The 14,531-nt window shown below is 42.6% G+C and overlaps 2 protein-coding genes across 2 annotated transcripts in view; both read right to left on the bottom strand.

Moving 5' to 3' along the window:
- Window positions 1–10,327, bottom strand: part of LOC118431840 (polycystic kidney disease protein 1-like 2) — an 11,039-nt gene extending 712 nt beyond the window's left edge. The window contains exons 1-17 of the mRNA XM_035843234.1: window positions 10,062–10,327; window positions 9,689–9,776; window positions 9,394–9,536; window positions 8,935–9,177; window positions 8,087–8,558; window positions 7,607–7,779; window positions 7,031–7,261; window positions 6,588–6,755; window positions 5,130–5,287; window positions 4,101–4,773; window positions 3,628–3,784; window positions 3,014–3,252; window positions 2,609–2,783; window positions 1,617–2,309; window positions 1,212–1,462; window positions 526–811; window positions 6–219 (exon numbers count right to left, since the gene is read on the bottom strand). Coding sequence (XP_035699127.1) covers window positions 80–219; window positions 526–811; window positions 1,212–1,462; window positions 1,617–2,309; window positions 2,609–2,783; window positions 3,014–3,252; window positions 3,628–3,784; window positions 4,101–4,773; window positions 5,130–5,287; window positions 6,588–6,755; window positions 7,031–7,261; window positions 7,607–7,779; window positions 8,087–8,558; window positions 8,935–9,177; window positions 9,394–9,534 — 4,200 coding nt within the window. The 5' untranslated portion in view covers window positions 9,535–9,536; window positions 9,689–9,776; window positions 10,062–10,327 and the 3' untranslated portion in view covers window positions 6–79. The remainder of the gene's footprint in view (window positions 1–5; window positions 220–525; window positions 812–1,211; window positions 1,463–1,616; window positions 2,310–2,608; window positions 2,784–3,013; window positions 3,253–3,627; window positions 3,785–4,100; window positions 4,774–5,129; window positions 5,288–6,587; window positions 6,756–7,030; window positions 7,262–7,606; window positions 7,780–8,086; window positions 8,559–8,934; window positions 9,178–9,393; window positions 9,537–9,688; window positions 9,777–10,061) is intronic.
- A 110-nt stretch (window positions 10,328–10,437) lies between these two features.
- Window positions 10,438–12,051, bottom strand: LOC118409185. Its single transcript, XM_035810054.1, has 6 exons — window positions 12,045–12,051; window positions 11,825–11,902; window positions 11,510–11,665; window positions 11,275–11,336; window positions 10,675–10,797; window positions 10,438–10,516 (listed from the first exon to the last, which is right to left on the bottom strand). The coding sequence occupies exons 1-6, from the start codon at window positions 12,049–12,051 to the stop codon at window positions 10,448–10,450; spliced, it is 495 nt and encodes a 164-aa protein (XP_035665947.1). The 3' UTR covers window positions 10,438–10,447.
- Between the last annotated feature and the right edge of the window lie 2,480 nt (window positions 12,052–14,531).

The raw sequence follows: 14,531 nt of genomic DNA, 5'->3' as shown, positions 1-14,531 counted from the left end.
ATGACCTCAGCCTACTACACCATTCTTGGAGATCGCATGATTTCTAAAATAACATGGCATCATTTGACGAATGACAACGTCATTTTCTAGGTAATTCAAAAGCCTGATAGTAGCTTCGCATCACATTCTCTGCGACTTGTCTCTCCTTCATGGCCCGTGTAAGAAGGTTCAGTCGAGTCAAACGATCATCCAGTCTTTCCGATGCCAGCATGTCATTCTCTGTAAAACATCGTCATCGCGTCAGGGGGAGACAAATAAACACCTACGCAGTTACATCACAAGTAGGAATTATACATGGTGACGACGACTTTATCTGCATCCAAATATGAGCTAATATGGACACACTAGGATGAGCGTCTTAACCACCTTGGTGTTGTATTAAGTTATCACAGTTTATTGCAATTCCTGCCCTAAGGTTGATTGCCAGTAACAATAAAAAGCCATACAGAAAATGAACAACAATATAACATTTCAATACTCTAGTCTAAATGCTGACTTCTACTTCTGAGTGGAGGCTTGACTTACCCTGACTTGCAGTGTTAGCCAGACCAAGGAAGTTGGCAAGCCTCCTCCACAACTCCTGCAGAATCTCCCTATGTTCCGGAGGCGGCGTGAACCCTCTCATGACCACAAGTGCGTCATTGATGATGGCCACCAGGATATTGATGATGATGATGAAGACGATGCACAGATAGGAGTACAGGAACATGGGCCCGATGATTCTACTTGCGCTTAGGATTTTATCAAAATTGAAACTCCCCAATGCACAGAGGAAGAGACTCTTTCCTGACGCGGAAATTGTGGAGTATTCCTGTAAGACGTATTTCACACATTAAGCGTCTTTCGATCGTCCTCCATTGATCAAAGCAAAGGTTGCCTTACTTTGACTGCTGTTCCACTATCATATTTCTGTTTCATGCATCTATTTGTTTTGCCTCCCTAATGAATGCATTCGTAGATTTCATACAGGAAAATGAAATGGAATAGCAAATTAACGCCAGTTTACCATTATACGTATCTATATATGTTCCTCGAAGGGCAGTGGTTTTTAAATTGCAACATCTTCAAAGTATTGCAGTTTGAAACCACCGTTCGTCGACTCGATAAAGTTATCATTTCTTTGATTGGCAATGGATGAAGACATGTGCCCAGTGTCATTGATGATAGAGAACTACCTTCCAACGAAACCGAAAACAATAAACCGCCCACACCTGTATCTTCAGTCCGAACACCAAATGGCCCAGCTGCACGAACGACAGAAACAGGAAGCTGAAGTAAACGGCAAAGCCCGCGACCTCTGGTAACATACGCCGTAGTGACGTCATCAAGACAGACATGAGCGGGTTGAAGCGAAGGACGCGAAGAAACTTTAAGATGTTGATGAAGGCGACGGTGGCCACTGTCCAAACAAAGACCTGGTTCCAGAAGAAAGCAAGATCGAAGCTGATGTACTTCGACGACTCTAAAGAAAAGGAGTAAGAAAAATGAATGAATATCGTGAATGTACACTACTCAATACACGTTTCAAAAAAGCTATCTAACGTCATAGATTGCAAGATAGAATGTCATTCATGTCTAAAGCAAATTAATCATACCATACAAAGAGAAGTTATTACCATGATGATGAAGTAGCTTGTCCAGGGTATTCCTTGACGTAATGTAGTCTACGGCAAACACGGCAAATGCGCTGAAAGAAACCAGGATGTTGACAATCTCGAGAAGGTTCCATGGTTGTTGGCAATACCTTTTCCCTTGTTCCTTCATCAGTTTTGCTTCCCTGTACAGCGTGTACAGGAAACACACCACGTAAAGGATGTGCAGAGCCAGGATGATATACCCAGCTGGGCCCACGAACCGATGTAAGCGATAGGTCCGGATAGAAAGGGACGACACCACCCCTCCCATGTTGAGGAACTCCACCGTGTACGACATCGTGCTGAAGAAGTTGATGTTGGCGTTATAAACCGTGAACTCCACGACGACAGCGCGTGTATAGCGGTCAATCCAGTCGGCTTCCTTCAGGTCAGCGATGACAGCGAGGGCGGCATCTTTGTTTCTGCCTACTCCGGCAACATAACCTCCCGAGCCGTACGTGGCAATGTCTGCCATCACGGGCAGCTCGCCACCAGAGTCGGGGATCTGGTAGGTCCAGGGGGATTGCTCATGGAAATCTTCGGACGAATTGGAGGATGAGAGGAGTCTCCATCCGGGTAAAAAGTCTCGCGTTTCCCCGTCTGAGAAGGAGTTCCCGCTGTTGCATTCCTGGTTCAAGAACAGGCTGGTGTAGCGCTGGTGAAAACCACAGGATCCTTGAAGTGGGCGGAAGAAGATAGCAAGTTTTACATTCATGTATTCATATACGTTCTATGCCAAAAAATACGGTTTGAGAAAAAAAATCAATGAAAAAAGATAAAAGGGCTTTGTACCTATTCAGCGTAATTATTTCTTTTTCAATATTTAACTTTGTTTTCTGAAATATCACTTTACAGAGCAGTCATCAGACCACGCTGACGTGATGAATGTACCTTTACACCGACAGAACGGAACACTAATGCATCCAGCATACTGCAATTAATTTAATCACGTTCTGCTAAAGATGAATGCTTACTGGATTTAACTCGTATCTGCTTGAAGCGTGCAGCTCCGATCCTGTAAGAAACGGCGTCACTGATGAAACGCCTACGTCTCCAACCGAGTTTATCACCGTTGTAATGTTGTTCCTGGAATAGACCCGGAACAAGGACATCGCGCGCCCACGACCAATAGTCATCCGCCGTTTGGATCTGTGAACAAATAGCCATTGTAAGAGTTTTATCTTGGAAAAAGTATCCACGCAGACACATAGTAGAATCATGTGTGTGTGCATGTGTGTGTGTGTGTGTGTGTGTGTGTGTGTGTGTGTGTGTGTGTGTGTGTGTGTGTGTGTGTGTGTGTGCGTGTGTGCGTGTGTGCGTGGCTTGTGCAAACTTTATTGCGTACATATGTGTCTTAAAAGGGAATCATAGAGTCTGACCTGATCAAAGCCCGTTTGGAAGATGCCACCTAAAGTGTTGTACGCGTGGTGAGAGTAGACGTTCGTACCGCCGTTAGCCACCACGAGCAGAAGCATCACGATCAGGAAGAAGCCGACAACCTCTTGTATCACATTGTCTGTTTGTTTTCTTGTCTCTTCCTTCTTCTTTCGCTCTTTCTGTGATTCTGCATCCGATTGGTGATGTTTTGAGAGAGCCATATGTAGCTGCTGTTTAGCCACTAGTAAAAGAAAGATGTAACGTTACAGATTTTAGCCAAAGTCATCCCCATGTTCACTTCAAAAGCGATTGAATTACTCGACACAGACATGAACACACCAACTTGCAGGTAGCATCTATCTCATAACTAGATTATGCTAGAACATAAATCGATAATGCCCGAAGTATAAATTATTAAAGTGCACATAATTCCATGCCGTTTCCACAACATTGACACTATCACACTATGACAGACCTATCGGGTAAAGTCGAATGGAGTAAAAAGCGATTCTACTAGATTCTGTTTTGAACATAATGATCATCAGCGGCAATCAATAGCCTCTGTGCTGCCATAAATTGGCACCAAAGGATTCTGATACTACAAAGTGCTGCAAACCTCTCATGGTCGCACGGTGAGATATCCAAGCAAACAGGCCGCCTTCTGACGATCTGGAATCCTCCACGTCAACGTGTTGTCTGACGAAGTCATCCCGCGTCGATACCACCGCGGCTTTCTTGCAGACAAAGGACACCAGGGCAGAGAGAGCCAGTATCTACGAGGAAACAGAAGTGAGTCTGTCATGAACATCAAATATAATCCAGGGCAGAGAGAGCTAGTATCTGGAGGGGCAGGAAATACGATAGTAAATATAAAGTGGTGAACATAATTCACTGACTAACTAGTAACAATTGAAGTCTGTGGTGTCAAAGAATTTTCTTGCCAGTTGGACAGATGAAAAATGAAAATGTATGACTGCCTCCTCTTGGTTTGGTTCGCATGAGATCCCCTTCAAAATCCCCCTTATAAAGGTTTCTTCTGGTTCTAGGGGACCACACGAACGATGACACGTATGAACAGGCACATCTTACCTTGACTGGTTGAACTACAAATACATCTTGCACGAAGGATATCAAGAATGTCTTCAGCCACGCGTTTGCCTTCTCAGGTCCCCACTCCAGGCTGTAGAGAATGGTGAAGAACGCCGACACGCAGCAGACGAGAACCAGGACTGACCAGGCCACGTACACAAATCCATGGGGAAGAATTTGGGAGGACGACCGTGTGTTCAACATCAAAGATCTGGCGTCTTCTTTCTCTGCAGCATACACTGAATTCTTGGCCGGTTGCTTCTTTTCTTTGCACCGGTTGAAGAGCTGGATGAGAAGCACGTTCACCGGGAGGACACACAATGACGTCATCGTGCTGACGTACAACTCATGGAGGGTGAAGGAAACTATCCCAAGATTCACCACTGTCGTCTGCTCCACATTGTTTTCCGTTTTGTACCACATGGCGTTGGCAATCATAGTGGTGTAGATAATACACAGTCCACAGGAGAGACGTTGGACCTTACTGAAATGGCTTCCACTGGGGCAGAATAGGGTCGAGAGCCAGATGTGCTCATTTCTAAAATCGCCGGTTGCCTTTGTAGTGAAAAGGTGGAAGGACGACAGATCATGCTCTGTTGAAGCAGGAAGAATCCGGTTGATTCTACTGTCCCCGCGGTCCAGTGACAGCCAATGGTTACAGAGAAAGCTGTTTCTGTATATCAAAAACAAAACAAAAAGCTTTGAATTCAATGTACGTCAAAACAGTTGTAAACGACCACTCAGGGACCGATAAAATCTGGTCCATGTGGACAGGTGGTCACCTAGGGCGGGATTCTTAATGCTTAATGCTTGTGTCAATGGGAGATATTAACTAAGGGACTACGAAAAATATGATCACATTGAGTGTTGAGGTGATCACTTGTACAGGTTTGAGTTGTACTTGAACTTTACATGGACTGGACAGGTAAACATGTTATTTTCATTATTTCTAACTTGTACGTGCAAATAATGCATTCCGTAAACGTTATTGAAAACTGCACTTATAAATCATATCTCAATTGTACTCACGTATCTTCTGACTGCAGATCTCTCACGATGACTTTATCTAGCTTCCAGGCCCTGTCGTCGCCGCCCTGGTTGTCGTGCCAGATCTGAAGGCGATGAAGGTCACCCAGACTTTCTTCAACAGCCATCAAGAAGATATCCACGCCACCAGCCTGGAAGGTCTAAGGTAGATATGGTAAACGCTTAAGGGTGTAAATGGTTGATTTCAAACCAGCTTGTGGACTTTGTACAACGCCTGATGGCCTTGAATTTACTGTAATATAATTCAAGGCCAGCTTAAATATGCTCAACTATCGAATGATACACAGAATGTCAGGGTACACACAAAGCTTAGAGATGTCGTCACTACTGTGTAATTCTTCCACATATTTCTTTATCATCTTGAGATATTGTGACCTTAGAACCTCATTCGCTGCGTGGTCAGTAAGGCCATGTTCATTTGATTATTTGGATGACATCCTCTGGGAACTACAAAACTGATGCGAGCGAGCGAATAAAAAAAAGTTTGGCCAAAAAAAAGTTGCCTTCTGTATGAAATCTAAGTGGCCAGGAAGGTTGAACATAGGACTAAAAAACATAGTATAGTATACCAACAGTTAGGTGTAAGGTCCTGTACATCATACGGGTGCAAAACATTTTTTTCGTCTTGGACCAATCCGAAAAAACAGACCTGAAAAAAAATTAGAGGAACAGGTTTCGCCAATTACAAAATGGACACACTATGTCGGCAGGCATTTGGGGTCTTACCGGGGGCCAAGAAGACAACAAGAGCGAAGTCAAGTAGAGTTTATAGTCAATCGTACCAAGTTTCTACAGTCAAAGGTACAGAGACAGTTAGCCTTTATTACATGGAGATGGGATTTTAAAATGCCGGTGGGAGTCCAATAATCCATCAAACAGATTCCTTTGTGGCAAAATTGACCAATTACCATTGTTTTGAGCATTGCCAGTTATGAAGTTTCCACAGAAAATCAGGTCCAAGTTCAGGTCCGGACCTGGAAATGATCCTCTGGACCTGAACGGGACCTACATGTATACCTGAGTATACTGGTACCTCCTCCTACCAACAATAGATTTTTTCTTTCTGTCCTTTCTTATTCTATTCTTTCTATCTTATTCTTTGACTTTAGATTTATTTTGGCATTCTATGACATTAGTTATCTGTTTTCTGATACTTTTTTTTTCAATCTACGGAATATTTGTGCTCATTTCACAGCTGATTTGCACAATTTATTGTGTGGTCGAAAACTTTTTTTTGGAAACGGCCAAAATTTGGTGCGAGCGCGGATGTCATCCATATAATCAAATCAACATGGCCTAACAGGGAAAAAATGAGAAAAAAACTGACGTTCCATGTGATTTCAATCAGGAAAAAGGTCTTAGCAACTATATACGTCTAGCAAGCAATATAATCATACAACAAACAACATAGCAATGTACAGCATTATGTTGAATACTTACCTCCGGGTCTTGCTTGAACACCCTAACTCCAGTACTCCCACTGTCTCCAAACAATGAGAAGGCCACGTTGGACTTAGTTCCAGACCCTCTGCCATGACTGGTGTATACTGTCATCTTGTAATAGTACGTGTCCGTGGAGCGGTTGTCTGGTAGGCTATGGACAATCAACTGCCAAAGAAAAGACAAACTATTTAGAAGGATTTTATCCCAAATTAACCCACGTCATCATTGCGATAAATAACGCCAGTGGGTTGTGACAGTGACAGTGACATTGTGCTTGGATGATCAGATCACGCCACTTCGATGATTGACTTAATGCACGTGTATTTGCTTTTGTGCATTACATGCTATATTATTTCGCTACGAAATTGTATATCAATTGAATGAAATTGGAACATCTCATTCTGCTCTCATTCAGAGGATGTTTTTTTTTACAATCTTACCTTCTTCATTCCGGCTTTGTCCACTCTCCTTAGAAAGATGATCCCGACAAAGTACAGAGCTAATGTCGTCAGCACGGTGGCGAAGACCCCTGCGTTGTTCCCTATGTCCGCGAACTTGTCAAACACGGTGGTCAGGTCAATCGTGTTTGGCGCGGTGACAAAGCCAGCCCCGAATGCTGTCATGTGATTACAGGCGCAGACAGTCTCAGTGACTGTGGACGTAGGGTGTACCTAGGAGACGACATAGGTGTAATGGAAAAATAATTTTCCCAACCAATTTTTGACCCGTTCTAACGAACTGTCCAGGCCATGCTAACTACTCAGAAATCTTTACCTTCACATTGGTGTCAGGATATAAAATCTCCTCTTTGTGATACCTATGTGCTTGCGTCCTGTGTACTCAACTGTTACAGGTGATAATTGCGGATGCTCATCAACACAACAACTGTTACAAACGTAGTGCGGCGCGGCAAAATTAGATATGTCTTCATACTTGGCTTCTTGATTACCAAAGCATCAGAAACGTTGCTTGACCAACATGACACAAATAACAATGGAAAATAGATCAAGTCCTACCTTGCATCCCTTGGGAAGCCAGCTCTCTGTGTCCTCCGCCCAATAACGACAGCTCAGACGCAGCACCTTCAGGCTGTAGAACTGGGTCCCATTCAGGCTTAAACTGGACTGATCAGCTGGGTCCACAAGAAGTACGCCGTCATCGACTGCATCTTGGTAGACATCGTCCATACCTAGATAGACGTTGTGATGAGAATGTCATAAAACATATTTGTATGTACAGTGAAACCTGTACAAGTTGACATTTAACCAGCCTCAGTCTTTAATAGACCAATGTGTTGTACTCTGACCTTCTCGCTCAATTATCCTATTTTTTTACGGGTCTGTTCAATGCAAGGCATTAAACCATTCCAAGAAAATGAACTTATTTCATGTATGATGGAAATTGTCACACACACTTATTTCGGTCGATACTACCTCAATCTATTACATGGATCTGCTAGGCTTGATTCACGTTGTAGAAAAAGAAGGGTTTCTCACCAGCAACGTCTACCCCGACGTAGTATCTCCCGGTATGATTATTTCCCGACACGAAAAACATGACAGACCGAGACTCAGGAGCGCCATGATGGGAGGCAGTCGGTTTCCAGTCCTGCCAGGTCAAACATACTTCACAGTTTTTACTATGGGCCAAGCCTTCTCCTCTCCCGAACACGGATATTCTGGAACTCCTGTTCATCGCAGTGACTTGGACGACGAAAGCATCATCTACGTCTGAGATGTTGAAAACATGGTGCACCACGCTCCCATTGCCGGTGGAATCTACTTCATAAACCAGTCCGCTGGAAGAGTCTGCTCCATTGGTGGCGATAGTGATCAGGATATCCTCTTCTGTGTCTCTTATTTCCCCGGGGGACACGGTCGATGGTATCAGAGAGATGTCGTGGACACCAGAGTTGATGATATTTGAGTTGTTTCCCCACGTGAAAGGGTTGTCATGGAAACTGATGACCTGGAGGCAAAGCAAGATGCACTCAATATGAACATATAAGGAAATCGTTTACTTAAAGTACAGCAGACGATGGAAGATTTGCAACATCTCATGGAATACGAGGGAAAAATATAAACTGTAAGCCTCCCATCAACATCTACCGAATGTCTCTTCATTGTCTTCATATATTTCCCTTCTGAACATCAGTAGGTCGTGGCTTTCCCATGGGAGGGATTTTCAAGCGAATATAAGTATTTAGAAACACATAATGATACTGTCTGTTACCTATCATATTGCAGAAAATTGTCCAGACACACACGACAATCGACAAGTATGGAATGTGCTCAGTGCTGTAACAAGATGTCAGTGTTCAATGTTAAAAGACTGTGTCACATACCTTAGCGTCAATATACCTGGGCACAAAGCCTTGAAACAGTGTTTCAGCAGAGGGAAAGGCCGTGTTCACGCCTGTGCCGTTCAGCCGATGATCTGCCAGATCCTTTCCACGGATTTTCTGTACTTGCAGGCTGAGACTGTCGGTGTCAATGCGTATTGCTGGGCCTCCCGGTCTCAACTCTCTTCTCAGAAGTTCCGCCATATCGTTCAGAATCTTACGGCCTCGTGCAACAACGGTTCGTTTCTGCCAATGATATCAGAATGTTGGCATAGACGTAAATAATGTTGATCATCATGAACAGCAATTTTGATTATGACAGTTCAGTTTCAAACATTACAAAAAAATCCAATGGAAATAAAAAATGGTATACTGTACTCCCAAGATGGAAGGTACAACATCATAAATAAATAAGTCATCAAAAAACATTACAGCAAACAAATACGAAAAAAATTAATATACCATTTGGTCACGTTCTTCTTTCATTCGCCGTCTCCGAGCTTCTCTCTCCTCAGGTGACAACAAAAAGTCATCATTCGTGATCGAATCGTCGTCTGCCTGACCAAGGGCTTCATGGAAGACGTGTCCAACGGATCGTAACATGTCTGAATCACAATCAAATCAGGTTAGGGCACATGGGTACAGGGCTGTATACAGAAGTGGTGACAGTGGATGCTAAGGGGCTTCAAGCTTTTGCTTTGCTGTAAAAATTGAATAGTCAGATTTAGACCATCAAAACACATCGACATCATCTTACCTGTACTGATGCGTGTCACGTCTTCCGTCGTCACTACTTGTCTCGCAAGGTCATCGTTCAGGTTGTCCAGAACAGTGATGTAGGTAAGCTTTGGATGCAAACAGTTGGGTTAAAAATCAGTGGCTAAACTGTCTGGGTTTCCATTTATTGTATTGTCTGCAATTTCAATGACTCTAAATCTAAAGAAAATATATTCATATATAACAGCCGACGAAGAATTCGCATTGGTGCACACATACGTATACATCACATTTTTCGGGTTACCTGAAATATTCCTTGAATATTCAAATCTTCCACTAGCATTAAGTGACGAGCGTAAAAGACAACATGTAGCTATAGGATTTTAGTTACTCATTGGCACACAAAAACGAACCTTTACTTCCAGTGATTTGTCTTTACACGCTTTGATGACAGCTTCACCTAACTGGACAAGGACGGTGGCAGCGTTTGCGGTCCTCAAACGCTCGGATGCAATTGTTAGTATATCAAAGGCCTCTTTGCAGGTCTGAAGCGCATTATGACATTAAGAATTGAAATCAACAGGAGAAATACATTGATAAGATATGTGAATAAACAAAAAACATATAGAACGGCAATTTACAAACCTTCATAATTGATTTGCTTGAATTGCAGTTGAAAAGTGGGTGAACTATGAGATTACAACATGATTTGACGTAATACTGGATAACGTCAAACTCGACAAAATGCACTGTTAACCGGATATCGCCAAAAAGCAACGCAGATCGGAAAAACATATGGCTAAATACTCACCCTATCGCTCAAAGCTTTGTCATCACTCTCAGGAATAACAGAATGATCATCCAAATCCTATTGTGACAAACACACATATTTCTCATATGGATTAACATGGTACGTGTAATAGTTGCTTGGTTTTTAGTATAAGAAAGACTTTATGCTGAAGACACTTGTTACAATTGATATTCAACAATAATGATGCAACCATTTTTGGCCTTTGTTATACTTACCGACTTCATTTCTCCGGCTAGTGCTTGTACAAGTGCCACTGGATCCGCTGCCGCGATGTTATTGACATCCACGATATCAATGGCGGGGATGGCGAGACCTTCGACCATCAATGGCGGGAAAATCTGGACACCGCAGAACAGAAAAACTTATTCAAAACAGGGCTGTGTTTGTATTATATATGGGGATATTAGTATATACCTTTGTGTATATACTGAAAACAAAAAAAGGAAAGTGAAGCCATGTGTGAACTTAAAGTATGGTAGAAACGTTTAAACCTGTTAATTTGTACAATCCCAACAGATACTGTATTGGTATTGACAGGGTGATGTCATGTTCTGTACCACTCGCCATAATCTAGAGATCCTCTTTGCTATACTACCGTCTGGACAACAAATGGTGACACAAGCAGCACGTAAAATCTAACGCGACTCGTTCGACCGTTGGACGTATCAATTCTAGAAGCCAAAGAACCCTTGATTACCAGTGATTTCAAAATGAGATCTCCCCCAGCTTGATTTTATGATGAGCTGCACGGAGAGGAATTTGCCTAGCGGAGCTCCCATATTACCTTTTTTCTTCACCCAATATGTGCATATTACCTGACTCGTGTCGTCAGCAACTTCGTCAGGAGGAGTCTGGTCTGCATCTGGTTGGTGTTGATCTAAAAACGAAACGTCTCGATGATTATGGCGTTATTTGGGCGTGCTTGTGTATCTCTGTAACTGTCTTGCTTTAGTCAAGTGTTGATATGACTTCCACTGACATTACAGTTTGCTCAGATACCCATGACATGCCGATCTTATCAGTGCAACAATCTGTAAACCGGAAACTAACCGTCAGTCTCAGCATCCGAAATGCTGCTGACTTCAGAGTCCTGTTTGGGGTTTTCGGATTCCCACGATTCATCACTCGGTGGTGGTCCAAAACCTCCAAACCCGTCCTCACTTAGCTCCTCGTTATCGAGATCATTTTCCTGGATTCCTCCTTGGCCTGGGTAGGAATGAAAGTTAATGCATTATTTACAATGTCAGCAAAGACTAGCGAGAGTGAAATGGTGAAACGTTAGCACTTTGTCGTCAACCTTATATTGTCCTAATTCTGACTCAACTATACCTCTGACTCAGAGAAAGTATATATACAAAATCATACCATCTGAAATGTCATCCGTTGTATCTGGCACGACGTTCTCTGTTGTAGATCGAGCTGGTGTGGATGCTGAAGTAGCAACTAGGAAAAAAAATTGTTCAAATTGTTAGTTCGCACATATTGACGCAGGTGATGATCTCATGTTATATCTTTCACTACATGGGCTGACGAATGTATATCAACTTCATAAGACATGAATTGAGCATAACAAGTCACGACATACTTTCCATAGTTATTGACAAAACAATCGTTTTTGAAGGTACGAGGGAGGAGTTCTGGTTGGAAACATGTCGCCATATAAAACAACATGCAAAATTATTGGCTACCTGAAGGAGGACTTTGCGAACATTGCCAAGATTGCTGCAAAACTACAATGGCAGGAAGAGAAACGACTGGACACACTTACTGGTAGGTTCTGTAGATGAAACGCCCGTAGACATTAATGTCATTGATGTTTGCTGCTCAGAAGCCGCGCCTGGGTTGCGTGAAGAATAGATTATCTTATAATGGAGGAACTAAATTTACCCAGCCAACACAGGTAAAATATATGGGACAAATCTGCAGCAGACGGGTCAACTCAATGAAATAAAGCTGATGGAGTCAGTCGAAAATTTGTCTTTTAAGTCCTAACTATTTTTCTGTTTTGGTTAAGTAAAATCTTTATTTCCCCATGATTTACCAACACAGCTGGACTATCATGCTAACATGGTCTTATTGTTCATCTACATTTATGTTGATGTTTTTTTAGCCATTGTGGGATTGTTGGGCGTTACATATCATAATTTGTAAGAGAATAATTATAACTGATATGATATGTGACATGTGACGTATTAATAAACCTTTCTATACAGTAAGTGTAACATGTACGCTATTCGTACGGTACATTTTCATGACAACGTCTTAGAGTGGATGGTAGATTATTTTAACGACACTTTTCTGTCTAGAAGCAATTCATTTTCCTCATTAAGGTTCTAACCTGTTATCCATGGAACAAACACACCACCGCTAACGCCTGCGTGACCAACGGCGTAGAGCCTGGCGACGTAAGGCTGGAGTGGGGCTAGCCCGGTTAGATCCGCTGTTGTTAGGCTGTTACTCAGGGAAATGTTTGCTGCCTCTGATGGAGCAAGGACCGATATGAGCTCCAGCAGGTAGGCCACAACCTCGCCATCAGGCGCCGCCCAGACCAGAGTAGCGGATCGGTCCGTCACGGTCACGGCACGGAAATCACGCGGGGAGTCCACAACTGTGAAAAGAAGTAAAAAATAAAACGAAATTCAAAAATACTCCGAGGTCATATTTTTATTAAGTAAAGAAGTGAAATAACAACATCAAAAATGCAAGCGGAATAGCAGTTACTCAAGCAGCGTGATAGATTCTGGAAACTGTCATACGTTTCTGGTAGCATCCAGTACCTGTCGCCGTATCTTTTACCTGGATGTCAGCGTGTTCAAAATCTTTTTCTACTACGTCTTCTATCTTGCTTGACATACGTTTTCTTTACCTACCAGTGTATTGTTGGAGACTGCTGGCGCTACCCTCAAATACTGTAGTGATGGCTCTTACGGACACGTTGTATTCAACACCTGGCAGGAGCTCCCGCAAATGCACTTTTGGATGATGCACGTACAGCTGGTCAACTTTCTCACTGTCCATCAGATGATATGTAACCTGATACCCGATCACTAGAGAAGAAGTGACGTTCCAGGTGACGTAAAAACCGTCATCTGTCACCAGGGATACCGTCAGGTTGTGAATCTGCACGTCGTTTCCTAGAAGGTTCACATATCATAAGAATCCATTCAGAGTAAAAAATATTCGGAAACACAGACAGGCACGCAAAAAATAATGCATTGATTTTTACAAATGTAATTTTTTTGTCAATTATTGTAATTAGATATTGTCATCATATTAAACGAAAATTTGTATGAAATTTTCAAATACCGTATAAATGGAGTACACGGCAAGGTCACAATCATGAGTCGACATTGTCTTAGATTACCGACTTTAAAGCAACTTGTTTATAAGAACATGAATGAACGAGAACACAATGGCGTCGGCAAAGTTTGAAAGCTTGATAAAGTGAAACGTCGTCTTTGTGTCTAGAAAAACAAAAACAAGCATATTGCTACGATATAACTAACATTAACTAATCAAAAGTGGTAGATGATCGCGATGACTAGGTCCTACCTCGTAGCATTATTGTTCTTGAGTAAGACAGGTAGATGTGGCTTCTTGGTGTCATGAGGTATACCTCCAACAGGTACGAGACTTCGAGCTCAAGATGGGTGAAGTTGAAAAAATCCGTGTCCCAAGAAACATTCCAGCTCGTCGTCAAACTGGTCCCAAGGTTTGTCTGAGCAACTAGCACGGTACTGCGGAAAACACGTCAAACAGTTACCAATTGATAGTTGCTTGTTAAAACGTCCCTTTATCTCATTCGTTTTGAGCACAACATGAACATACCTGTAGTTCTGACACAGTGTTACTGAGATCCGTGAACAGTTTCATCAGGTTGATACGTCACTGAATAAAGAGACTCTTTTTACACAACCAGTGATTTATTCTCACCGACGTTTCGGTGACCGGCTGTCACCTTCTTCATGGCGATACTGACTGGGTCACATTGTGCCTGCAGGACAGATGTCGCTGCTCACAGTTCAGATGCGGTCACAAAACGAAAAGTATTTACATATGTATGTGAACTGAA

The sequence above is a fragment of the Branchiostoma floridae genome, chromosome 2 (assembly GCF_000003815.2).
Source record: "Branchiostoma floridae strain S238N-H82 chromosome 2, Bfl_VNyyK, whole genome shotgun sequence".
Classification (NCBI taxonomy): domain Eukaryota; kingdom Metazoa; phylum Chordata; class Leptocardii; order Amphioxiformes; family Branchiostomatidae; genus Branchiostoma; species Branchiostoma floridae.
Note: the sequence above shows the minus strand (reverse complement) of the source record. Positions and strands in the feature narration are given on the sequence as shown.

Coding starts and splice junctions, on each gene's coding strand:
- LOC118409185 (XM_035810054.1), bottom strand. Junction 11,666..11,824: donor AACGGATGACATTTCAGATG/GTATGATTTTGT, acceptor ATTCCTACCCAG/GCCAAGGAGGAATCCAGGAA. Junction 11,337..11,509: donor TTCGGATGCTGAGACTGACG/GTTAGTTTCCGG, acceptor TTTCGTTTTTAG/ATCAACACCAACCAGATGCA.